Source organism: Budorcas taxicolor, chromosome 4 (assembly GCF_023091745.1).
Source record: "Budorcas taxicolor isolate Tak-1 chromosome 4, Takin1.1, whole genome shotgun sequence".
In the NCBI taxonomy this organism is placed as follows: domain Eukaryota; kingdom Metazoa; phylum Chordata; class Mammalia; order Artiodactyla; family Bovidae; genus Budorcas; species Budorcas taxicolor.
In genome coordinates, this window is record NC_068913.1 from 72,975,425 (window position 1) to 73,002,690 (window position 27,266).

The following is a 27,266-nucleotide window of genomic DNA, read 5'->3' on the forward strand; positions in this document are numbered from 1 at the left end:
AACTGCACTGACATGAACTGAACTGAACTGAACCATCTTTCTAGATTCTATATATATGCGTTAGTATACAATATTCGTTTTTCTCTTTCTGACTTACTTCACTCTGTGTAATAGGCTTTAGGTTCATTCACCTCATTAGACCTGACTCAAATGCATTCCTTTTTATGGCTGAGTAATATTCCGTTTTATATATGTACCACCACTTCTTTATCCCTTGACGGACATCTAGGTTCCTTCCATGTCCTAGCTATTGTAAATAGTGCTGCATTGGGGTACATGTGTCTTTTCAATTTTGGTTTCCTCAGTGTATATGCCTAGGAGTGGGATTGCTGGGTCATATGGTGGTTTTATTCCTAAATGTTTAAGGAATCTCCATACTGTCTTCCATAGTGGCTGTATCAATTTACATTCCCATCAACAGTGCAAGGGGGTTCCCTTTTCTCCACATCCTCTCCAACATTTATTGTTTGTAGACTTTTTAATGATGGCCATTCTGACCAGTGTGAGGTGATATCTCATTGTAGTTTTGATTTGCGTTTCTCTAATAATGAGCGATGTTAAGCATCTTTTCATGTGTTTGTTAGCCATCTGTGTCTCTTCTTTGGAGAAATGTCTTTTTAGGTCTTTTGCCTACTTTTTGATTGGATTGTTTGTTTTTCTGGGATTGACTTGTATGACTTGTATGATTGTATATTTTGGAGATTAATCCTTTCTCAGTTGTTTCATTTGCTATTATTTTCTCATTCTGAAGGTTGTCTTTTCACCTTGTTTATAGTTTTCCTTTGCTGTGCAAAAGCTTTTCAATTTAATTAGGTCTGACTTGTTTATTTTTGTTTTTATTTCCATTACTCTAGGAGGTGGGTCATAGAGGATCTTGCTGTGATTTATATCATAGAGTGCTCTGCCTATGTTTTCCTCTAAGAGTTTTATAGTTTCTGGTCCTACATTTAGGTCTTTAATCCATTTAGAGTTTATCTCTGTGTGTGGTATTTGGAAGTGTTCCTTATTTTTGACAAAGGAGCAAGAAGGGCAAAGGGCAAAGATAGCCTCTTTAATGAGTGGTGCTGGGAAAACTGGACAGCACATGTAAAAGAATGAAATTAGGATACTTTGCGACACCATAAACAAAAATCATATGGTTTTTATTCTTCAGTTTGTTAATATGGAATATCATATTGATTCATTTGCTTGCATTGAAGAATCCATGCATCCTTGGGATAAATCCCACTTGATCATGGTGTATGATCCTTTTAATATATGGTTGGATTTGGTTTGCTAGTATTTTAAGAATTTTGCTTCTATGTTCTTCTATATTGGCCTGTAATTTTCTTCTCTTTCTTTTTGTTATCTTTATTTGGCTTTGGTATCAGGATGATGCTGGCCTCATAGAATGAAGCTGGGAGTGTTCCTTCCTCTACAGTTTTTCTTTTTTTTTTTAAAGAATTTCAAAAGGATAAGTGTTAACTTTTCTCTAAATGTTTGATAGAATTCGTTTGAAGCCGTCTATTCTTGGACTTTTGTTGGAACTTTTAAAATCACAGTTTCAATTTCAGTACTTGTAGTTGGTCTGTTTGTATTTTCTATTTCTTCTTGTTTCAGTCTTGGGAGGTTTTGCTGTTCTAAGAATTTTCCATTTCTTCTAGGTTTTCCATTTTATTGAACTATATGTTGCTTGTTGAACTGTATGATCCTGTATATTTCTGTGGTGTCCATTGTAACTTCTCCTTTTTCATTTCTAATTTTATTGATTTGAGCCCTCTTTTTTTTTTTTTCCCTTGGTGAGTGGTTAAAGGTTTATCCATTTTCTCTCTCTCTTCAAAGAACCAGCTTTTAGTTTCATTGATCTTTTCTATTGTTTTCTTCATCTCTCTATTTTATTTATTTCTGCTTGATCTTTATGGTTTCTTTCCTTCTGCTAACTTTGGTTTTTGTTTGTTCTCCTTTCTCTAGTTGCTTTAGGTGTAAGGTTAGGTTGTTTATTTGTGTTTGTTCTTGTTTCCTGAGGTAATGGACTTCTGGTCTGTTGGAAGTTTTGGTTTGTTGGAAGCTATAAGCTCCCCTCTTAGAGCTGCTTTTGCCATGCCCCCATAGGTTTTGGATCATCCTGTTTTTGTTGTCATTTGTCTCTAGATATTTTTTTAAATTTCCTCTTTGATTTCTCCATTGATTGTTTAGTAACATATTGTTTAGCCTCCACACGTTTGTGGGGTTTTTTTTTTTAAACAGCTTTTTTTTCTTGTTGATTTTTATTCTCATAGTGTTGTGGTCAGAAAAGAAGCTTGATATGATTTCAGTTTTGTTAAATTTTTTGGCACTTGATTTGAGGCCCAAGATGTGATCTGTTCTGGAGAATGTTCCATGTGCACTTGAGAAGAAAGTGCTGTTTTGGATGGAATGTTCTATAAATACTAATTAAGTTCATCTGGCCTATTGTGTCATTTAAGGTCTGTGTTTCCTTATTGATCTTCAGTCTGAATGATCAGTTCACTGGTGTAAATGGGGTGTTAAAGTCCTTCATTATTATTGTGTTACTCTTTATTTCCCCTTTTATGGCTGTTAGCATTTGGCATACATATTGACGTGCTCCTGTGTTGGGTGCATATATATTTACAATTGTTACATCCTCTTTTTGGATTAATCCCTTGATCATTACGTAGTGTCTTTCCTTGTCTCTTGTTACAGTAATTTAAAGTCTGTTTTTTTCTGAGTATTGCTACTTCAGCTTTTTTTGGATTGCCATTTAAATAGAATACATTTTCTATCTCATCTTCGGTGTTTGTGTCCCTAGATCTGAAGTGGTTCTCTTATATATAGGTCTAGTTTCTGTATACATTCATCTGGTCTGTCTCTTTCGGTTGGATAATTTAGTTCATTTAAATTTAAGATAATTATCAATATGTATGTTCCTAATAGTATTTTATTAATTGCTTGGATTTATTTTTGTAGGTCTTCTTTCTTCCCTTCCTCTCTTGTTCATGTTTCTTGTGATTTGATGACTATCTTCAGTGTTGTGTTTGGGTTGCTTTTTCATTTTGTGTATGTATCTATTGTTTTTTAGTTTGCAGTTTCCATGAGGTTTTGTTATATCTGTCTATACATATAAAAGGTTATTTTAAATTGCTGGTCTCTTAATTTCACATGCATTTCCCATTTCCTGCATTTGTACTCTCATCTTTTCATAGTTGCTGCTTTTGATACCATATTTGTATGTGGATGACTTTCGACTTTTACTGTATATTTTCCTTTATTGGTGCACTTTCCCATTTGTGATTTTTTTTTTTTCTGTATAGTTGTGCCCTCTCCCTTGAGAAAACTAGGGGAATTCTTTCAGCGTTTGTTCTAAAGCTGGTTTGCTGGTGCTGAATTCTCTTAGCTTTTACTTGCCTGTAAAGCTTTTGATTTCTTGGTCAAATCTGAATGAGAGCCTTCAGTTCAGTTCAGTTCAGTCGCTCAGTCGTGTCCGACTCTTTGCGACTCCATGAATCGCAGCACGCCAGGCCTCCCTGTTCATCACCATCTCCTGGAGTTCACTCAGACTCACGTCCATCGAGTCCGTGATGCCATCCAGCCATCTCATCCTCGGTCATCCCCTTCTCCTCCTGCCCCCAATCCCTCCCAGCATCAGAGTCTTTTCCAATGAGTCAACTCTTCCCATGAGGTGGCCAAAGTACTGGAGTTTCAGCTGTAGCATCAGTCCTTCCAGAGAAATCCCAGGGTTGATCTCCTTCAGAATGGACTGGTTGGATCTCCTTGCAGTCCAAGGGACTCTCAAGCGTCTTTTCCAACACCACAGTTCAAAAGCATCAATTCTTTGGTGCTCAGCCTTCTTCGCAGTCCAACTCTCACATCCATACATGACCACAGGAAAAACCATAGCCTTGACTAGACGGACCTTAGTCGGCAAAGTAATGTCTCTGCTTTTGAATGTACTATCTAGGTTGGTTATAACTTTTCTTCCAAGGAGTAAGCGTCTTTTAATTTCATGGCTGCAGTCACTATCTGCAGTGATTTTGGAGCCCCCAAAAATAAAGTCTGACACTGTTTCCACTGGTTCCCCATCTACTTCCCATGAAGTGACGGGACCGGATGCCATGATCTTCGTTCTTTGAATGTTGAGCTGTAAGCCAACTTTTTCACTCTCCTCTTTCACTTTCATTCTAAGTTCTTCCATTGCATCACATTAAATATATCATATCACTCCCTTCTGGCCTGCAGAGTTCGTGCTGAGAAATCAGCTGATGACTATACGGGAATTCCTTTTTTGTTACTTGTTGCTTTTCCTTTGCTGTTTTTAATATTTTCTCTTTGTCTTTAACTTTTGTCAACTTGATTACTGTGTCTTGGCATGTTTATATTGGCATGTTCTTTCTTGGGTTTATATTATGTGGGACCCTGTGCTTCCTGAATTTGAGTGACTGTTTCCTTTCCTGTGTTACAGAAGTTTTCAGCTATTATCTCTTCAAATATTTCCTTAGGTCCTCTCTCCCTCTCCTTCCCTTCATGGAACACTGTAATGTGAATATTGGTGCATTTCATGTTTTTCCAGAAGTCTCTTAGATTGTCCTCATTTCTTTTCATTCTTTTATTTTTATTCTGTTTTGTAGCAGTGATTTCTACAGTTCTGTCTTCCAGTTCACTTATCCATTCCCCTGCCTCATTATTCTGCTACTGATTTGATCTAGCATATTTTTCATTCATTATATTGTTCACCTCAGCTCTTTAAATCTTCTGGCTCTTTTTTTTTTTTTTTGTATTGGTTTTGCCATACATCAACATGAATCTGCCACAGGTGTACACGTGTTCCCCATCCTGAACGCCCCCCTCCCACCTCCCTCCCCATACCATCCCTCTGAGTCATCCCAGTGCACCAGCCCCGAGCATCCTGTATCATGCATCAAGCCTGGACTGGTGGTTCGTCTCACATATGTTATTATACATGTTTCAATGCCATTCTCCCAAATCATCCCACCCTCGCCCTCTCCCACAGAGTCCAAAAGACTGTTCTATACATCTGAGTCTCTTTTGCTGTCTCTCATACAGGGTTATCGTTATCATCTTTCTAAATTCCATGTATATGTGTCAGTATACTGTACTGGTGTTTTTCTTTCTGGCTTACTTCACTCTGTATAATCGGCTCCAGTTTTATCCACCTCATTAGAACTGATTCAGATTTATTCTTTTTAATGGCTGAGTAATCCTCCATTGTGTATATGCACCACAGCTTTCTTATCCATTCATCTGCTGATGGACATCTGGGTTGCTGGCTCTTTTAAAACACATTTCTTGTGTCTTCTTGGTCTGTGCCTCCATTTTTTTCCCCACAATCTCGGATCATCTTTACTGTCGTTACTCTGAATTCTTTTTCGGGTGGATTGTGGTTGTCCTTCTGGGATTTTTCCTTGCTTCTTTGACTGGGACGTGTTCCTACGCTGTATCGTTTTGTCCAAGTTTCTGTATTGGTGGTTTCCGTTCTGCACTCTGCAGGGTTGTAGTTCCTGCTTCTGCTCTCTGCCCCCTGGTAGCTGAGGCTGGGCTCAGAGGGCTTAATGGAGAAGGAAATGGCAACCCACTCCAGTATTCTTGCCTGGAGAATCCCAGGGACGGGGGAGTCTGGTGGACTGCTCTCTATGGGGTCGCACAGAGTTGGACACGACTGAAGCTACTTAGGAGCAGCAGCAGAGGGCTCATACATGCCTTGTGTGCACCAGGACCCCATAGAGACTGAGACAGAACTGTGCTTGGGTGTCTCCTGAGGAGGCACAGATCAGCAGTGGACTGCTGTGGCAGCCGGGGCTCTGGGTACGTAGACCTGGATATGGCATAAGCCCTCTTGGAGGAGGTCACCATTAATCCCACCATAGAGCTGCCAGAACTTAAATAGGACTGGGGAAACAGAGTCTTGGAGGGCACAAACAGAATCTTGTGTGCACCAGGACCCAGGAGAAAGGAGCAGTGATCCCACAAGAGACTGACCCAGACTTGTTCATGAGTGTCCAGGAGTCTCTGGCAGAGGTGTCAGTTGGCAGTGGCCTGCTGCAGGGTTGGGGGCACTGACTGTTGCAGTGCCTGCATGGGGCCTTTTGAAGGAGGGCCCCGTTATCTTCATTACCTCTACCATAGTTTGGCCTCAGGTCAAACCACAGGGAGGGAACAAAGCCCCACCCTTCAAAAGAAAATTGGATTAAAGATTTACTGAGCACAGCCCCACCCATCAGAACAAGACCCCATTTCCCCCTCAGTCAGTCTCTCCCATCAGGAAGCTTCCATAAGCCTCTTATCCTTCTCCATCAGAGGGCAGACAGACTGAAAACCACAATTACAGAAAACCAACCCATCTGATCACATGGACCACAGCCTTGTCTAACTCAATCAAACTATGAGCCATACCGTGTAGGGTCACCCAAGATAGACAGGTCATGATGGAGAGTTCTGACAAAACATGGTCCACTGGAGAAGGGAATGGCAAATCACTTCAGTATTCTTGCCTTGAGAACCCCATAAACATTATGAAAGGGTGAAAAGATAGGACACTGAAAGATGAACACCCCAGGTCAGTAGGTGTCCAATATGTTACTGGAGATCAGTGGAGAAATAACTCCAGGAAGAATGAAGAGATGGGAGAATGGCATTGAAACATGTATAATATCATATATGAAACGAATCACCAGTCCAGGTTCGATGCATGATACTGAATGCTTGGGGCGGTGCCCTGGGATGACCCAGAGGGATGGTATGGGGAGGGAAGAGGGAGGGGGGTTCAGGATGGGGAACACGTGTATACCTGTGGCGGATTCATGTTGATGTATGGCAAAACCAATGCAATATTGTAAAGTAATTAACCTCTAATTAAAATAAATTTATATTAAAAAAAAGAATGAAGAGATGGAGACAAAACAAAACAACATCCAGTTGTGGATATGACTGGTGATGGAAGTAAAGTCTGATGCTGCAAAAAGCAATATTGCATAGGAACCTGGAATGTTATGTCCTTGAATCAAGGCAAATTGGAAATGGTCAGACAGGAGATGGCAAGAGTGAACATCAACATTTTAGGAATCATCGAACTAAAATGGACTGGAATGGGTGAATTTAACTCAGATGACCATTATATTTACTACTGTGGTCAAGAATCCCTTAGAATAAATGGAGTAGCCATCATAGTCAGCAAGAGAGTCTGAAATGCAGTACTTGGATGCAATCTCAAAAATGACAGAATGATCTCTGTTCGTTTCCAAGGCAAACCATTCAATATCATAGTAATCCAAGTCTATGCCCCTACCAGTAATGCTGAAGAAGCTGAAGTTGAATGGTTCTATGAAGACCTACAAGACTTTCTAGAACTAACATCCAAAAAAGATGTCCTTTTCATTATACGGGACTGGAATGCAAAAGTAGGAAGTTCAGAAATACCTGGAGTAACAGGCAAATTTGGACTTGGAGTACAAAATGAAGCAGGACAAAAGCTAACAGAGTTTTGCCAAGAGGATGCACTGCTCACAGCAAACACCCTCTTCCAATATCACAAGAGAAGACTCTACACATGGACATCACCAGATGGTCAACACTGAAATCAAATTGATTATATTCTTTGCAGCCAAAGATGGAGAAGCTCTATACAGTCAGCAAAAACAAGACTGGGAGTTGACTGTGGCTCAGATCATGAACCCCTTATTGCCAAATTCAGACTTAAATTGAAGAAAGTAGGGAAAACCACTAGACCATTCAGGTATGACCTAAATCAAATCCCTTACGATTATACAGTGGAAGTGAGAAATAGATTCAAGGAATTAGATCTGATAGATTGTTTGAAGAACTATGGACTGAGGTTCATGACATTGTACAGGAGGCAGTGATCAAGACCATCCCCAAGACAAAGAAATGGAAAAAGGCAAAATGGTTGTCTGAGGAGGCCTTACAAATAGCTGTGAAAAGAAGAAAAGTGAAAGGCAAAGGAGAAAAGGAAAGATATAAGCATCTGAATGCAGAGTTCCAAAGAATAGCAAGGAGAGATAAGAAAGCCTTCCTCAGCGATCAATGCAAAGAAATAGAGGAAAACAATAGAATGGGGAAGACTAAAGATCTCTTCAAGAAAATTAGAGATACTAAGGGAACTTTTCATGCAAGGATGGGCACAGTAAATGACAGAAATGTATGGACCTAACAGAAGCAGAAGATGTTAAGAAGATGTGGCAAGAATACATAGAAGAACTATACAAAAAAGATCTGCACGACCGAGATAATCATGATGGTGTGATCACTCACTTAGAGCCAGACATCCTGGAATGTGAAGTCAAATGGGCCTTAGGAAGCATCACTATGAACAAAGCCAGTGGAGGTGATGGAATTCCAGTTGAGCTATGTCAAATCCTGAAAGATGATGCTGTGAAAGTGGTGCACTCAATATGCCAGCAAATTTGGAAAACTCAGCAGTGGCCACAGGACTGGAAAAGGTCAGTTTTCATCCCAATCCCAAAGAAAGGCAATGCCAAAGAATGCTCAAACTACCGCACAATTGCACTCATCTCACACGCTAGCAAAGTAGTTCTCAAAATTCTCCAAGCCAGGCTTCAACAGGATGTAAACCATGAACTTCCAGGTGTTCAAGTTGGTTTTAGAAGTGGCAGAGGAACCGGAGATCAAATTGCCAGCATCCATTGGATGCTTGAAAAAGAAAGAGAGTTCCAGAAAAACATCTACTTCTGCTTTGTTGACTATTCCAAAGCCATTGACTGTGTGGATCACAACAAACTGTGGAAAATTCTGAAAGAGATGGGAATACCAGACCACCTGACCTGCCTCTTGAGAAACCTGTATGCAGGTCAGGAAGCAACAGTTAGAATTGGACATGGAACAACAGACTGGTTCCAAATAGGAAAAGGAGTATGTCAAGGCTGTATATTGTCACCCTGCTTGTTTAACTTATATGCAGAGTACATCATGAGAAATGCTGGGCTGGATGAAGCACAAACTGAAATCAAGATTGCTGGGAGTAATATCAATAACCTCAGATATGCAGATGACACCACTCTTATGGTAGAAAGCGAAGAGAACTAAAAAGCCTCTTGATGAAAGTGAAAGAGGAGAGTGAAAAAGTTGGCTTAAAACTCAACATTCACAAAAGGAAGATCATGGCATCTGGTCCCATCACTTCATGGCAAATAGACGAGGAAACAATGGAAACAGTGACAGACTTTATTTTTTGGGGGGCCCCAAATCACTGCAGATGGTGACTGCAGGTATAAAATTAAAAGACACTTGCTCCTTGGAAGAAAAGTTATGACCAACCTAGACAGCATATTAAAAAACAGAGACTTGACTTTGCCAACAAAGGTCCGTCTAGTCAAAGCTATGGCTTTTCCAGCGGTCATGTATGGATGTGAGAGTTGGAGTATAAAGGAAGCTGAGCGCTGAAGAATTGATGCTTTTGAACTGTGGTGTTGGAGAAAACTCTTGAGAGTCCCTTGGACCTCAAGGAGATCCAACCAGTCCATCCTAAAGGAAATCAATCCTGAATATTCACTGGAAGGACTGATGCTGAAGCTGAAACTCTAATACTTTGGCCACCTAATGCAAAGACCTGACTCATTTGAAAAGACCCTGATGGTGGGAAAGATTGAAGGCGGGAGGAGCAGGGGATGACAGAGGATGAGATGGTTGGATGGCATAACTGACTCAATGGACATGAGTTTGAGTAAACTCCGGGATTGGTGATGGACAGGGAGGCCTGGTGTGAAAGTTTGTGGGGTTGCAAAGAGTAGGACAGGACTGAGTGAGTGAATTGAGAACTGAGAGGCTTGTGCAGGTGGGAGGAACTGTTTCCTGCCCACTGATGGATGGAGGTGGGTCTTGTCCCTCTGGTGGGCAAGAGTAATTCAAGGGGTCTGTTGACTCTGCAGCTGTGGGCTCAGGAAGGGTTTGCATAGCCTGTCTAGTAATGGTTTGGGCTGTGTTCTTCCCCTCTTGGTTGGTTGGCCTGAGAGGTTTCAGGAGTGGAGGCTGTTAATTGGGGCCTGGTCTTGGTGAGCAAATGGTGGCCTCCAGCAGGGCTCACACCAAAAAGGACTCCCCAGAACTGCCGCCACTAGTGTCTTTGTCCTGCAGGGAGTCATAGTTGTGTCCTGCCTCTGCAGGATACTAGCACGTAGGTCTGGCCCAGGCTCTTAGAAGGTCACTGCTTTTTTCCCTGGGTCTTAGTGTACATGAACTTGTGTGCACCCTCTTAGAGTGGAGTTCTTGTTTTCTCCAGTTCAGTGGAATTCCCTCAATCAAATACCTCTGGGCATCAAAGTTATATGCTCTTGGGGTTCCTCCTCCCAATGTTTAAGATCCCCCCACCAGGTTCGGAGCCCAACTTGGGGCTCAGGACCTTCATTCTTGTGGGGGAACCTCTGTGATGAGATTATTTTCCCATTTGTGAGTTGCCCATTCTGGGAGAGGAGGTATGGGATTTGATTTTATCACCATTGCACCCTCCGACTGTCTCGTGGCTTCTTCTTTGTCTTTGGATGTAGGATATCTTTTGTGGTATGTTTCAGTGTTTTTTTTGTCAATGGTTGTTTAGCAGTTAGTTCTGATTTTGGTGTTTTCATGAGATGAGGTGAGCTCATGTCCTTCTCTGGCATTGTTATTTTTAATAGAGTTTGTGCCTAACAATTTAAAGACCTCTAGCCACGTGTACATGGAGAGAGTTTCCTGAATCTTGTTCTTTTGTTTACTCTCTTATTTTTCTCCCACTGGGGAACTCTTTAAGTAGGTAAAATGAACCAGGTGAAGGCATCTTAGGGTCTGGGAATGTGAGCGTCAAGCAGCCCCCCTTCCTGCTCTTCTCTTGCTGGTGTTTTCGGTGGTGGTATTTTTAGGCTAACTGGTAAACTTCAGGTTCATTTTTTTGAAATAAAAAATTTCATTAGTGAAATGGAATTTGTGTTCTGGAGGAGTTTTTGTAAGAATTAAATAAGAACATATAAACAAAGCATGGCCCATAGCAAGTTCTCAAAAATGTAGTTATTAGCGTGAACAGTTCCATAATTATTGCTATCCCGACCAGCCCCCAGTAGAGCCTGATTATAGAAGATGGCAAAAAGGTCAGAGCTGTGGGAAGGTAAGGGGTGACTTAGTGTTTTGTGACGAGGCAGAAGATGCAGTTTCAGAAGAGAAATGAAGTGAAGCCCTTGGGATTTCTGATGCGGGCATCTTGCAGCCCTTGTTTCGCTCCTCTGTGGAGGAGGCAGGCAGCCACGTGGTCTGCATCATGAACACCGCAATGGAAGGACTGACCGTCTTCAGTGAGGCAGACTTGCATGTGCCAGCAGCCTGGCTTCTCCAGAATGAGTATAGACCTAGACGTGTTTCTTGGCGTATGAAAGTCAGGAAAGCACCCAGGTTATTCTTACAGAAAGTTCTGTGTTTTTTTTTTCTTACAGGAGATGCTTGTTCAGTTCTTGAATGAAGATGTATGAAATTCTTTTTTTTTTTTTAAAGGTTATTTTAAAAGTATTTATTTTTGGCTGTGCTTGCAGCTAGTGGGCGTTGAGCACGGGCTCAATAGTAATGGCTCATGGGCTTAGTTGCTCCATGGTGTGCAGAATCTTCCCAGACCAGGGATCGAGCTCGTGTGCCCTGCATTGGCAGGTAGATTCTTACCCACGGCACCACCAGGGAAATTCAAAGGTGTGTGAAATTCTTGAGCAGTATTAGTAAGATACTGCCGTCTCTGTTCATATCCTTTTTGGAAAGAGCAGCAATAAAGCTCTCAAGGCCACATGAGATCCTCAGATCCACTGTATTTTAAAAGATATCTTTCCTGAGACCTCCAGGCCATACCCATCTCTGTGGTGTCTGTAAGTCAGTCAGTTTCTTGCTGTTTTTTTTTTTTTTTTTCTTTTTCTTTCTAGATTATTCTGTCTCCTGGTTTTGTTTTAGTTCTCAGGCTTGGGGGCTTCTAGAAGCTTGTTTGGCCTCTTGTTTTTATTTGAGCCGAACCCCTCAATATTCGATCCCAGGGGTAATTTTTGTTTTACAGAAATCATTCTGTCCTATGAACTTTATTTTAAAGGCTACTTCAGATCTTTCTGGAGCTAGGTAGGACTTATGTCATAAGGAGAGAAATTCATGTACTATTTTCTTTTAAGGTTGATAGACATTATTTCATCAAATCCAAGATTTCATCCTTTGTATATACCACCCTTGTATATACCACTAAGAATACTGCCAACTAAACAGGTCACCTGTTCATTTACAAACATCCTGATTTCAGAGAAGTGAAAAAATATGTTTAAAAATTGGCAAGATGTGATGTACAAAATTGGGTTGGCTGGAATTAGGAGTTAGAGTTTAGGCGAGCAGACGTTTATTCCCCTGGAGCTTTCACCCAACACTGAACTTCTCATTGTCTCTCGATACCCGCTTCACTGCCTGACTCCCCGCCAGGTGCTGGTTGGTGCAGCGTTAAGTCCAGTTGTCTCCGCCAGAAATCTGAACGTGACACGGCTCCTTCCTGGCCTTCCCTCCCGCGCCTAGTCTCCCACTAGTTGCTTCTGCCTCTTGAATATCTGTCCTGCTCTTCCCAATGCCCCAGCCTCACATTGCCCTGCTGCAGGCCGCCACCGTCTCTCACCTTGATGGCCCAGGAGTCTCCAGCTGGTCCCTCTGCACCCAGTCACCCTCTCCATTTGACTCTCCGCATGGTAGTCCATCGGATCTTGTCTGTGCCTGGTGTGTGCCCTTCTGTGTTCTTCGCTGTCTTAGGGATGATGCCCACGCTCTCCTCCGCTCAGGCCCAGCCCCCTGAACTTCTTTCGGTCCCTGGCATCAGTGTCCCAGGCTCTTTCTCACTCCCTCCCTGGCCCCTGCCATGTTGAAGCCTCTACCAGTCCCCTCTGCACACGAAGTCCACACGCAGACTCCCTCCGTCAGTTTCATCAGATTGCCTCCCACGTCCTTCAGCAGCCACACCACCGATTCCCCTACCGGAGTGTCGACCCCAGTTGTGGGGTGACTCTTGTCGTCACTGCCTGATTCCGTGTCTGTGTCCCTCCTGGAACGTCCTGTTTTGCTCACCTTTGGCCCCACACGATGCCTGCAGCACCATCAGCACTGTTTGGTTGAAAGAATACTTGGTTCATCTTCATTTTGCAATGGAAATGCAGAGGTTCACTAGTTTGCCTGGACTTAAGATGGAAGCCCAGGTCCACCAAACCCGTGAGTTTTCCATCTAGCTGCACAGAGCTTGAAAGGCAAAACCTGGCCCATGGGCTTCTGCGTGAGCTCACCTCCCTGCATCAGCCTCATTCGGTTTCAGCATCTCTCAGGCCTCTGCATCACCTCTGCAGGTGACAGTGAATTAATTACTCCATCTGAAAGGCTGACAGTCCGTAATTGCTCAGTCGGTTTCTCCTTTCTCTCTCTGGTTGTGAGTGAGAGAGATAAGGTGTTGAATAGCTGGCAGTGTCCCCAGAGCTGGGGGCATCCGCGCTGTGGGGGTGGCCCCGTCACTTTGCTTATAATGTGTCGTTAGCGTTGTGCCTCAATTTTGATTTTTTTTTTCCAGCCAGCTTACAATCCTGATGTCACAGTCCTGTGATACAGCAGGGCTTTCCTCAGCAGATGGAAGTGGTGGCCCCAGGGTACAGTTTCTGGCGACTTCCTGCCCTGGCCCTGGCTCCGGGTTGAGCATCTCTGGTGGACTGTGTGGGAAGTTTTTTTTGTTTTTTATGGTTGAAATGGAGTGTTGGTATGAAGAGGACTGCCAGTGGTGGCTGCTTGGGTTTCTGAGAAGGTCGGCTTCCAGTCTCCGGGAAGTTTTCCCAGGGAGCTGAGCAGAGAGACTGCTTGTTTGCTGTCAAGCACATATGAAGCAGCTTCTGTGTACACGGCCCCGAGGAGGCCCCACAGGGAGAGGGAAGATGGAAAGACACAGGGCTTTGGCCCTGGTTAGCGGCATGCTGTTGCGTCAGGGGCTCATGAGCTCACTCTGTTTCTGTCCTCTGCGAAAGCAGGGTGACCGTAACTTCATGCACCAGATAGAGTGTCTTTAGTTGTAAAGAGGATCTGTTATTACCTCCCATTAAAAACCTCCCCAGGTAGGATGGGTCCCCGTCACCTGTGGTTCCTGGTGGCTGGTTCGCTCAGTGGGACCCCCTTGTGGCAGCCTCTGTGCATTGCTTGTCCCAGCCACCCGGTTTTCCCTAGTGCCCAAACGACTGCATTGCAGACAAAGCCCAAAGTCAGAAGAGGGGTCTCTTCCTTGTGCCTCTGATTAAGAGCGGGAAAGATCCTCCCAGAAACCCCCCAATAGGCTTTTTTCTCAAGTCTTAATGGACAGAATTGCCACGGGTGGCCCATCCTATCCAGTCCCTGCTGAGAACAGTGGAGTCACCAAGATTGGCCAAGACTTACCTGTGGGGCTGCATCTCCGCCTTCCTGCCCTTGTACCAGGCTCCCAAACCTGAACAAAACTGAAGGATGCAGCTAGTGGTACGTCACACTCTGGGGATGTCAGTGTGGTGCCCACAGGAACAAACCAGACACAGCGGAAGGGCCAGCCCTCCTCTCCTGCCCTCTCTGGACAGACTCTGCACAGACTCCACCTGGGGAGGGACTGTCCCCCTGGGGGTCAAGCAGGCCATGGAAGTGACAGTCACGTTCCTTTCAGGGTTTCAGGAGGTGGCCACTGAAATTAAACTCTAGTCACGGCCTTGGTGGGATCGTTTTGCCAGGTCTAGAGACTGGAGGAGGCTGGCTATCAGAAGAGAAGCTGACTTTGCTGCTGGATGAAATGTGAGGAGAGCAAGGCCAAGTTTACAAGCAGTGTTCATGGACCTGATCTCCACAGCCTTTCTGATTTTTCTGCTATACACCTGGTTGGCGAACACACACTTCTCCTTTTAACTGCGGTGTTAGCCAATAAATCAAAACCCTTTGGGAGAAATACTTAAATTACTAAAGCCTTAATCGTCAGGACGTAACTAGGTTCCTGTGGGTTAGTAATTCTTGCTTAATACTCTCGCAGTAGCAGGCCTGCTGCCATCTTGGGGCTCTGCATAATGTCCCAACCTCTGTTCCTAGAGAGATGGTAGAACCAACCCCCACAGTCTGTACAGTTTCTTCAGAGTGCCTTTGCCTTTAGCCTCTTGCATCAGTCTTTAGAGCCACATAGTGGAAAGAGCACTGGTCTGATAGTCAGAAGCTATGTGCCATGGGATTCAAGCCAGTCTGTAACCTCTGAAGGGTGCAGTCTCCCTTTCTTGGCACAGGTGTTGGATTAGATCCAAGTGATCAGGACCACCTCCCTCCCAGGCCTGTGCAAACTTTGCCAATGAGTCGTGGTTCTGTTGCTTCTCACTGCTTACTGTCTTAAGGATTCTAAGACTCAGTCTCAGCGTTAGAATCCTTTCCTGGGGGGTAGACAGCGATTGCTGATGGATCCATCAGAGGTGGTATTCAAGATGAAACTGGTTTCCTGCCTTAGAACTCGTCGTCCCCTGGGGCCCTTGTAGTTTCACATTTCTCCCAGAAGACTGGATCAGAGCCGATTGTGCCTACTCTCTTATGGCATACTCTACTTTTTGGAGCAGCTTATCAGAGCTCTGTTTGAAGCCCTGTTCCTCTAGGACATATTACAAAGGAGGGTCGTGGCAACAAGGATGCCTTGGTCTTGCTCACTGAGAATCCCCAGCATTTAGCCCAGAACACAATAGGACCCAGTTATCTGTGGAGTTACAAGAATGAGTTTGGGGGTGACGGGTCTGCTCAGGAAGCAAGCCCTCCCCTTGTCTCCACGGGAGGGGTCCTGGGGGCTGCATTATGCTTTAGGAAAGAAAACTGCTTCCCTCCTTTTTTTGGATTTTGTTAGAGTTTTAAAAGTCTTCTCTGAGTTTCTTCTCTGTGGGTTGCATCCAGTTTTCAAAGCCTGAGAAGTAGAGAGAATGGGAATGAGTGCTTCAGCCTGCAGAGGAGGCGGCTTCACGAGGGCTGGGCCTGGGGAGCTTTCAGGTGCCATAGGAGCGGAGCCTGTGCTCCTGCCGCCTCCTCTGGCCCACGGCCGGTCCCCAGCAGCCTCGCTGGGCTGGAGCCACACTTTTTACTCATCTTCCCTCCTTGTCCCCCACCTCCAGCAGCTCCTGCCTGGTCTCGCCACTACCCCACCCCTAGAATTACTGGCCTGTATCCATGTAGCTATTTTCTTAGTTGCTTGGAGGGTCTGCTCCCCAGCCTGAAGGCTTACCTGAAAACTCTGGGCATATTTCTGGCCAGCTGGGGGAGGGAACTTGACTTGGCTTCCCCATCATTATTGGAAGGAAAGAAATGTTTTCAGATAAGTACATCATGGGTCACTACAGGTGGCCTCTTACCCAGCCCTCACTTGACAGATGTGCAAACGGAGGCTCAGAGATGAGAGGCAGTGGCCCAGTGAGGAGACAGAAAGCTGGGCCCATTGCAGGCTGGCTCTAGGTGCTGGCATTGCACAGAGCTGTGGGCACGCAGAGAAGGGTGATCTCACAGGAGAATGGTGGGGGCAGCAGGTCTGTGGGGTCAGGAAGGGGTGCTCTTCTCTCCTCCATTTAGTGTGGACTGCTTTGCCTTACCTCCAGACGTGTTCCTTGGGGTCCAGCCCTTTGATGTTGACTACACTACTGCCTCCATGGCCCCCTGTTCTAGCATCAACTTGCCATCTGCACCCTTGGGTGGTCCTTAAAAATGTGTGACGAGGCCAAAGAGCATTGAGCTGCTCATTTTTCTGTGGAAACCTTCTGCTCCATTTCTCTCGGCTGTGGCATTGACCCCTGGCTGGACTGGGGAGTGAGTTTTTTCCAACCCTGCCCTCTGGGATTTATGTGATAAATCATTCATTTCCCACCAACTGGATAGGTAGCATAATGCTAATGACAAATTTTTGAATAATTGATATGTTCCTATGATTTAAATGCTAAAGGTCAAAACCCCCCGACCCCGACCTCCTGGCCGTCTAGCTCCCTTGTGTCTCTCTCTCTAAAGAGCTTCTGTACGTGTTGTTCAGTGGTTCTTAATAGAACCCAGGAGAGATGGAGCAATAGGGATGACCCTGGGAAGGATTTCCTAAGAGCAGCCGTCAGAAGATGGGGTCAGAAAAGAGAGGCTGGCACGATACTTGGAGGTTTCCCAGAGGACTTGGATATGGTCCCTCCTTCCAGTGCTCAGCTACCGGTCTAGCCAGACAGGCAAGATACTGATGTGGAGACATGGACGTGCTAGAGGTGAAGGTCAAGTTCCTGGTGCAGCCTTCAGGAGCGCTCACCCAGAGAAGGGAGCCTGCAAGGGGCTTCTGTGGTGGGCGGGGCCTTGTGAAAGACCAGCCTGGGTCTTCCAGCTATGTGACTTTGGTTACTGTCTGCTACCTCTCTTGGCCTCCTTGTTCTTCATCTATGAAACCTTGCTCTAGGGTTTTAAACTTTTTGTTCTTTGAACTTTAGTAATCTGAAGATACCCGTGGATCTCTTTAAATGCATACAGGACACAGCTAAGCACACACACACATGCATGTAAATGAATTACATGGAAATAACTGCTAGCTTCCCCACTTGGTGGGTTGAGGTGAGTCCCATCACACAAGGACTCCTGCTCCAACAGGGTCGGGACCAGGCTCCTATGAGCTATTCTGTGTCCAGGCCCTGGAGGACCAGTGGAGATGGGGCAGAATTCACTCCAGAGGTTGCTTTGTGAAGACTCCTGTATGAACAGTCCACCGCCTCTGATAATTAGCTTCCCCTGTCTACACCAGCCTCCTCTTTTAATTGAGAATGAGCTGGTTTGTCCAGTATTCGGTTTCCAAAAGGGGGCAGCACCATCCTGGGAAACAGAATCCCAGCGACTGGGGTGGGAACTGCCTGCCTGTCCGCTGAGCAGCTCTCAGCCGGCCTGCAGGAGGACGTGCCCTGTGACACTCTCCTCCCTAGTCACCCAAATCTCAGCCTGGGAGGTGAACCCTGTCTTTGGTCCGGCTTCTGTTCCCTGTCCCGTGGTGAGGTCACCCCGCAAGGCTATTCTGAGGGCAGGAAGCCTCCCAGGTGCTTGGCTGGTCCCCACAAGCATCTCAGGACTGTTCTGTTCTCAGATAAGTAAGGAAATTACGTTTAAGGAAAGGTGACCTTTCCCCCTCCTCTTTCTGGTGTTTGAGGTGGGGGTTCTGGAGGGAGGTGGGCATATTAAGCAATGGAGTCTTGGGTGGTCTAGGCTGAGGTTTAGGAAATGGCAACCCACTCCAGTATTTTTGCCTGGAAAATCCTATGGACAGAAGAGCCTGGCGGGCTACAGTCCATGGGGTCGCAAGAGTCAGATACTTAGTGACTAAACCGCCACATGTATGTATGTATGTATTTTTGGCTACGTTGAGTCTTCACTGCTGCTCGGGCACTTTCTCTGCATGCAGGGTGTGGCGGTGTGTGGGCGTCTCGTTGCAGGGGCTTCTCCTGTTGCAGAGCTCAGGCTCAGCAGTTGTGGTGTACAGGCTTAGTTGCCCGGTGTCATGCGGGATCTTCCCAGACTAGGGATCGAACCTGTGTCTATACGACACATTGGCAGGTGTATTCTTACCCACTGGACCACCAGGGAGGTCCCAGAGGTTTTTCTTTTCAAACAGTTGAACATTGGTTAAGGCAATATCAAGCACTCCAGTGGATCTGTTTAGGCCATGAGGCACTGCAGTGATTTTCAACCCACCAGAGTCACTTCAGGTGCCTCAAGGCAGCCTTCAGTTGTCCCTCTGCTGTTAGTTCTGGGCCTGTGGGTGGCAGTAGCTGCTTCTGATGTACTGCTCGTCAGATGGGGAGGAGCCAGCACCTGAGCTGTAATTGAGGGAGTTGCTTTTCAAGAATTGGCTAGAATAGGAGATGCTGTGCAACAGGAGGAGGTCAGCAAGGCCTGGTTCAGATGTACGTCCTGCTGGTGAATTCGCTGGTCCTCATCTTCAAATCTGTGCCTGTAGGCCTCACACCGTCTATAGGAAGAGTCACAGCTACACGTCATTCTCTAAACCACACCGCTTATCCTCCAGTTCCTCCATCTTCCTGTTTTCTCTCTTCCCACAGACGCGCACCTACTCATACATTTGCATGTTCATTAAGGCAGATACACAAAGAGGAGAAAAACACCCCACTTTTTATTTATTCCTTTATTCCAAAACTATGTACTGTGCCCTTGGCATGCACAAACCCTATTTCCATGAGTTTAAGAATTCTATGGACAGAGGAGCCTGTCCACGGGGCTACAAAGTGTCGGACAAGACTGAGTGACTAACACTTTCATGGTCTTCAGCCTCTGGGCCACAGGCCAGTATCTCCTGTCAGATACAGGCATTAGATTAGAAATAAAGTGCACGGTAAATGTAATGCGCTTTAATTATCTGGAAACTATCTCCCCCGACCCCTGGTCCATGGAAAAATTGTCTTCCATGAAATCGGTCTCTGGTCCCAAAAAGGTTGGGGACTACTGGTCTAGAGGGAGGAGACAGGCAGTGAGCAGATAAACGAAGGACCTGGAAGAGTGTCATGTGGAAGTGTGCTCTCGAAAGTATGTGAATGACACGTCCACATGCTAGGGTGTCACAGTGTGAGCGGGTGTCGCTCTGTGCAGGGTGAGCAAGGAACACTGGCCTGCCTGAGAAGTGACTTGTGTCAGATGTGGGGACCTTGGGGACATTGTGTCAAGGCCTCAGGGTAGGCCTGTACCTGGTGTATTTAAGGCGCAGAGAGATGGCAGGAAGGTGGGGTCCCCAGAGGCAGGGCTCAGAGCTAAAGGCCTCATTGCCTGGGGGGAGGATTTGAGATGAGATGTGTCCACTAGAGGTTCTAAGGGCGCGAGAGATGGGAAAAAGCACCTGAGACCCAATTGACTGCCTGTCATTCCCATCAAGTGCACACACTGGCACTTTGTTCTGGGGGTCTTGGTTAGGGGGATATACAGGATGGTGGCCAGAGCCGGCCAGCATTTGGGAGGCATTTGACTGTCTGCTTGGCACATGCTGACTGCTCACCATGTGGCCTTTCGAGTAAACCCTACAGCCATCAAAGCAAGGGACAGCATTACCATCAGTGTATCCACAAGGATAACAAAGTGTGGGGTGGAGCCATTCACTCCCAGTCACCTAGCTGGAGGGGCAGAGCTGGGATTGGAGCCCCTGCCAGGCAGGTTTCCCCTGCTGTATCTGCCTTCCTGGAAATGGAGCCCTGGGCAGCTTTTTTGTTGTTGTCGATTTATCTTTATTACTTACTTAATATGGGTGAAACATTGTCATAATTTGCATTTCTTTGACCATTACCGAGATTGAACAGTTTTTCCCATGTCTTTATTATTATTATTATTATTTTTATTTCTTTACAGTTTTGTACATGCATGTATGCTAAGATGCTTCAGTTGTGTCTGGCTCTTTGCGACCCTATGGACTGTAGCCCACCAGGCTTCTCTGTCCTTGGGATTTCCCAGGCAAGAATACTGGAGTGGGTTGCCATTTCCTACTCCAGGGGCTCTTCCTGACCCAGGGATCAAACTGTCATCTCTTGAGCCTCCTGCATTGGCAGGCGGGTTCTTTACCACTGGTGCCACCTGGGAAGCCTGGGTGCAACCAAGTGAATTGACTGTATCTACATACATTCTGAGTGGGCTCTGGGAGCTGGTGATGGACAGGGAGGCCTGGCGTGCTGCGATTCATGGGGTCACAAACTGAACATACATATCTGTGAAGTGCCCCTCCTTCTTGGCTCTACCCCCAGCCCACCCCGTGTCCCACCCATCTAAGTCACCACAGAGCTAGCTCAGAGATAGCAGGTCTCCACTAGCTATCTGTTTACACATGGCAGTCATATAAGTCAGTCTCATTCTCCTAATTCTTCCCACCCCCAGCCCATGCTCTTCTCTTTGTCTATATCTCTATTCCTGCCCTGCAAATAGGTTCATTTGTGCCGTTTTATAGATTCCCTGTCCATGGGATTTTCCAGGCAAGAATACTGGAGTGGGTTGCCATTTTTTTCTCCAGGGGATCTTCCTGACCCTGGGATTGAGCCCAGGTCTCCTGCATTGGAGGCAGATTCTTTACCATCTGAGCCACCAGGGAAGCCCCTAGATTCCACATATACACATCCATATATGACAGCTACTTTTTTCTTTCTGGCTTCCCTCACTCTGTATGACAGACTCTGGGCCCACCCACGTCTCTATGGGTGGCCCGGTTCTGTCCTTGTTTATGGCTGAGTAATACTCCATTGTACACATGTGCCGCATTTTTGTCCATTCATCTGCCGATGGACATGTCTTCACTTTTTTTTATTGTGATAAAAAATAACATAAATCTTATCATTTTAACCATTTTTAGGTGCATAGTTCAGTGGTTTAAGTACCTTCACACTGTCATGCAGTCATCACCACTATCCATTTCTAGAACTTTCTCATCACCCTACAAAAAAACTCGGTAGCCGTCAAACAAGAACTCCCCTCCCCCATTCTTTCTTCCCCAGCCCCTGATAACCTTAAATCTACTTTCTGTGGCTGAGAATTTGCCTGACCTAAATATTTGATATGTGTAATATCATCCAGTATTTCTCCTTTTGTACCTGGCTTCTTTCATTCAGCATAATGTCTTCAAGGTTCGTTCATGTTATAGCACATCAGCTTTGTTCCTTTCTGTGGTTGAATAATGTCCCATTGTATGCATGGACCACACTTATGTATCCGTTCATCTGTTGATGGATATGGGTTGTTTCCAGCCCATGGAGATAGGATCTTTCCAGCTACTTGCCTCCATTCTGGGGATGCTTTCTGAAGCCTGGAGAAGCTGCGTCTTCTGGGGTGTGGGACGACAGCCACGGCATGGATGGCGATGGGGCCAAGCTTTTGAACGTAACTCACCTTGGACTGTTTGAAAAGCACAGGGTGAACCCTAATTGTTCCTGTGCTGCCACTAACTCTAATCTGGTTTTCTTCCTGTCCACCCCGTAGACTCATAGCATTGAACAGGACTTCCAGAGTGGGCGCTGCAGCATTTGCTTCTAATCAGCACATCATCTTCTATAGATGGGAATTGACCTTGTTTTTGAAATTCCCCAGAGTAGCCACCTGGGAGCCCCAAGTCTCTGCTGGGAAACCTGGGCAGGCCACACCTTACTGGGCTCAGTTCCCCATCTGTAAAATGATGTAAAATCCCTTCTGCATGTGTGTGCAATCTCTTCAGTCGTGTCCGACTTTTTGCAACCTCGTGGACTGTAGCTCACTAGGCTCCTGGAGAATCCAATGGATTCTCCAGGCAAGAATACTGGAGTGAGCTGCAATTTACTTCTCCAGGGGATCTTCCTGACCCAGGGATCAAACTCACGTCTCCTGTGCCCTGTGCACTGGCAGGCAGATTCTTTACTACTGAACTGAGAAGCCCTTCTAAAATCCCTTCTAAGAGATTGCATATCCTTCCTGGACAGACAGATTAAAAAATACTTTTAAAATTAAAATCCAGTTTTCCCCTTGCTATTTGTACCTCAAGCCTGTCCCCTTCTTTTCTGTGAGAAGCACTGGTCAGCATGCCCACCCCTGCTGCCTCCAGTCACCCTGTATTTATTGTCCATGCCTGTGATGGTCCCTTGGCCTCTGGTTAAACGACCAGAGGAGTTCCCAGGGTGTGAGCAGGTGGATTGCAGCTCCTGTACCTGTTGGGTGTCTGTCTTTCTCTGTGACAGTCAGCATGGCTGTTCGACAGGAACCCCATCCCTGCGGTGCCAGCCTTTCTCTGGAGGCCTGGCAGCTCTGAGGTGGCCTCAGGAGACTTTGGTTTCTGCCTCTCTGGATGAGCTGGCCCCCTCTCAGCACCAGGAGATAACGGATGCTGGCTGTCACCTGTTTGCTCCTCACCCGCCAGCCGTGCAAGAAGCGATAGTTCACGCTGCATCCACCTCCCCAAGGCCATTCACGGTCCTTTTCTTTTTTCAGAACAATCAACCTGAAGAACCCGGTACTGCAGCAGGTGCTGGAGAGGAAGAATGCGGTCCTGTGTGTCCTGACGCAGAAGATCGTGACCACGCAGAAGTGCGTGATATCTGAGCACGTCCAGATCGAGGAGAAGTGTGGTGGCATGGTGGGGATCCAGACCAAGACTGTGCAGGTGCGCACCTGGCCCAGGAGGCGCCGGGCCCTCTGGGAGTGGGGTCTTCATTCATCAGGACTCTCGTAGGCAGTTCACAGAAATCCAAGTCAGATTGGTTTAAACGAAGAAGAACTGATTGGCTCCTGTAACTGAAACATTTGGAGTGATCTAGGAGACTTCCCTGGTGGCTCAGACGGTGAAGCATCTGCCTACAATGTGGGAGACCTGGGTTTGATCCCTGGGTCAGGAAGATCCCCTGGAGAAGGAAATAGCAACCCACTCCAGTACTCTTGCCTGGAGAATCCCATGGACGGAGGAGCCTGGTAGGCTGCAGTCCATGAGGTTGCAGAGTCAGACACGACTGAGCGACTTGACTTCCCTTTACTTTATTCAGTCACTGCTGGATCCAGGACTTGAGAAGCTGGTGAGCTGCTTCCTGAAGGTGGAGTCCCTCTCATATAAGCCTGTGGGGTGGCAGGTCCTGGCTTTCATCCCACCCCATCCCTAGTGGACAGAGTGCTTCAGGGCAGGAAGGCAGGCCCTGGACCATCTTGGGCCATGCCCATTCCTGAAGCAGACCCAAGACCAGGACAGTGGGATGCTTAGACTGGCATACCGGGGTGAATCAGGTGCATTCCCTCTTCAAAAAATGGATCAAATGACCACTGGCGAGGCCACCGCACAGATAACTCCTAGAGCCCCGAAGAATCAAAGTTTCAGAAATGACGATTTTGAGATTAGCTGCCTTAAATCCCCAGTGGATTGAGTTAGGAAAGGTAAAGATCAGCACATGTGTCTTTAATATACATAAACAGATGTTTCTGGATTAAGGTACGGTCCTACCAAGCTGATCCCTGAGCTTCAGTGGAACTGAACAGGAAGCTGTCACCCCAAACTGCCTCCCCTCCATAGTGCCTAATATTCTGCTCTTAGAAGTTTACTTCTTGGGGTAACTTTCAAATTATACCAGAAGACCCAGTAATATTATATTTAGAAGGAGATGGAGATTCAGGTCTGGAGCTGGACTCTCTCTGGGGTGGGCAGGCTGGACAGAGTGATGGGGTCTGATGGGAGATGGCTTTAGTTGGCCCTGCCAGTATTCTGTCCATAGTGACCCCCACCAAAGGCCTGGAGCCTGCTGGGGTGTCCGGAGGTTGGTAGTCGTCACACTCTGACCAGGATCAGGTTGCTATAAAGGCCTCTGATCTCTAGCATCTGAGCCGCTTCTCATCCTCCCCAGGCCATGGTGGGCAAGTCAGATTTGTGACAGGGTCTGAAGGAGAGAGCTTTGCTACTGACTCGGCATTTCCTGGCCATCCTTCCCTCCTCCTTGTGCCCCTACCTTCCAGCCTCTCCCCAGTTTTATCTGATGGCACAGTGTGTCACATACCTGGTCTGGGAGGACATGCTCAGGGGATCTTGCTCTCAGCTAGGTTCTCCTAGTCAGACTCTTACTATTGATGATTTTCTTAGGATTTCAAAGTTGTTTCCATAATCCTCCATGAGAGAAATGGGAAGTTGACTTATTATCTTCTTTACTCAGCACCACAGACCTAACTTTACTATCTCTCAAACTCTGGATTCTTGCCTTTGTGCTACAGGTTGGCCACTGACTTTAGAATATGTGTAGGACATCATGAAGCCGACAAGGATTAAATCCTGGCCCCTGCTTGCTGGTTCTCCTTTCCCCCCAGTTCTGAGGGCATTTTCCTGGCACTTCTTGGGCACAGGGCCTAGGCTGGCTACATGGGAGGCAGGAGAAGGCTGGGGGAGCCTGAGCGCACAGGTGGGAGCATGCACCCTTCTGCAGGTGTCAGCGATGGAGGATGGGAACATCATCAAGGACAGCAACGTGGTGCTGGAGATCCCAGCTCCCACCACCATTGCCTACGGCGTCACCGAGCTGTACGTGAGGGCGGACGGCCAGTTCGGTGAGTGTGCCTCAGCTCGGGGCTCTGGAGGTGGGTTGAGTCATCGAGGAGGGATACCCCATTTTACCCTGAGGCTCGTCTTGTAGAGGATCCCCTGCTTCTCTGGGGATGAGAGGAAAGAGCTATCAGAAGAGTTGGGGGATGTCCCACGGCAAGTGAGATGGCCGGGCGTGGTCGGAGGGTGTTGGTGCAGGATGTCCACATGGGGCGTGTGTTTCACATACAGGGCACAGAGGGAAGAACGTGAGCTCTGTGTTGGAGTAGACTGGGCCATCAGCCCGAGTGCCATGGGGTCCTGTGAGGTCTCAGGCAGCTAGCTGAAGCCTGATGAGCTTCGGCTTCCTATGTCTGCGAGAGGAAAGACATTCCCCACAGGGCTGCCGTGAAGAGCAAGTTAGATGAGGTGTGTGAAGTGCCTGGAACATTGGTGGCTTATTAAGTACTCACCTTAGCTATTATAATACTGTCATCATCCTAATTATCTTACCTCCCTTCCCCCAGCATGAAGCCCCAAAAGCTGTATTTGACCTTTCTGTCTGATCACCAGTGTGTTCAAAGCTGGAAGTTCACTGTGTCACTTGAAGAAAATAAGGCTTTAGTAGCTGGTGTGACTGATGCTCTTAGGTGCTCAGGGCTCTTCCCTTAACACTCTTTCCAAGAGGTTGTGGGAGCCCAAGAAAACTGACTGCTTCTTGAGGACAGAAGTGAATATATGTAACATCATAAATAATTAACTTTTTAAGGTATGGTCATATTATTGTAGCTTTGTTTATGAAGAGTCGTCTTAGTTTTTAGAGATTTACAGTGACCTCCTCACAGGTGAAAAGAAACTGTGGCTTGCTTCAGACATGGTGGAGAGCGCGGCGTGTGAGGGTGGAGGTGACAGGGGCGGCCACTGCTGCTCAGTGTCTGTGTGGAGCCTCTCTGCACGACTCTCGCCATCCTCATGCACTTTCAGTTTTCCATGGTGAGAGCGCAGTGAGGGTGTGCTCGGACGGGCCGTGCACATCCACGGCTGCCTCCTGCCCTCCCCCGATTGTTTTCTGTCCGGTGGGGGGACCAGGCCAGGGATGAGGGGTTCTGCCGGGACTCAGGCCTCAGCCCTCACTCGGCCACTTGAGGAATCACGGTTCAGCTTCCATGGGCTCTCAGATCGCTGACTGTCCTGATGGGACGGTAGACAAGTGGGCATGTGAGGCGCATGGGGCACTGTCACTGAGCCTCCCTCTTTCACACACGGAGCATTCTGTGTTTCAGGGGGGTGACGAAAAGTGAGGCTGCCAGTTGTAGGAAGCTGGTCCAGGGGTTGGTCAGGGATGCACGGGGTACCAGGAATACCAAGAATTGTGATCGACATCCTTTAGGTCCATGATTCCAATGTAGGTCCATGTCTGTGTCATCCCAGACATGATTATTATTCTGTTCTTTCTGTTTGAAGGACTCTGTCCACTGAACACACTGCCTCATTAGATTAAGTTCTCCCTTCGGCTTTTCTTATAGGGCTTCCCTCTTAGCTCAGTCGGTAAAGAATCCGCCTGCAATGCAGGAGACCCCGGTTTGATTCTTGGGTGGGGAAGATTCGCTGGAGAACAGATAGGCTACCCACCCCAGTATTCTTGGGCTTCCCTTGTGGCTCAGCTGGTAAAGAATCTGCCTGCAGTGTGGGAGACCTGGGTTCAATCCCTGAGTTGGGAAGATCCCCTGGAGAAGGGAAAGACTACCCACTCCAGAATTCTGGCCTGGAGAATTCCATGGACTGTATAGTTTACGGCATCCAGTGGCAAAGAGTGGGACAGGACTGAGTGACTTTCACTTTCACTTTTCAGCTTTTGTTACCAGCGTGTGATATGCCATGTCACCACAGGGGCCCACAGGAGCTTGTGTGACTCCAGCCCTGGCCACTGAGGCCTTGGTTATCCCGTGCAGATGGACTGGTGGTGGGGGTGTCACTTTTGTCAGGCCTTTTGGAAGCTTGGCCTTCATGGAGGATGTCCATGAGGGTTCTGAGAACCCTTTGGTTTGGGGACCCTTGGGAGCCCCTCCCTGTTCCTCTGAGGAGGTGTCCATGCTCTGCCCTGTTGGTGGCCACCCGACAGGGGGTTTTTCTTTTCTCAGATGGGGTTGGAAAGACAGTTTGCCTGGGGAAGCTCTCCTGTTTGCATTTCCATTTTCAAGCCTTTCATCTTGGCTTGCTTCCTCTGTCTTGAAAATAAACTCCTCTTTGTGCTGCTGAGCAG

General features: G+C 46.7%; 1 protein-coding gene across 1 annotated transcript in view; it reads left to right on the forward strand.

The window, feature by feature from the left end:
- GSDME (gasdermin E) overlaps positions 1–27,266 on the forward strand; it is a 62,760-nt gene that overhangs the window by 15,653 nt on the left and 19,841 nt on the right. Inside the window, exons 3-4 of the mRNA XM_052638837.1 lie at positions 22,945–23,116; positions 24,909–25,029. Of these exons, the coding sequence (XP_052494797.1) occupies positions 22,945–23,116; positions 24,909–25,029 (293 nt within the window). The remainder of the gene's footprint in view (positions 1–22,944; positions 23,117–24,908; positions 25,030–27,266) is intronic.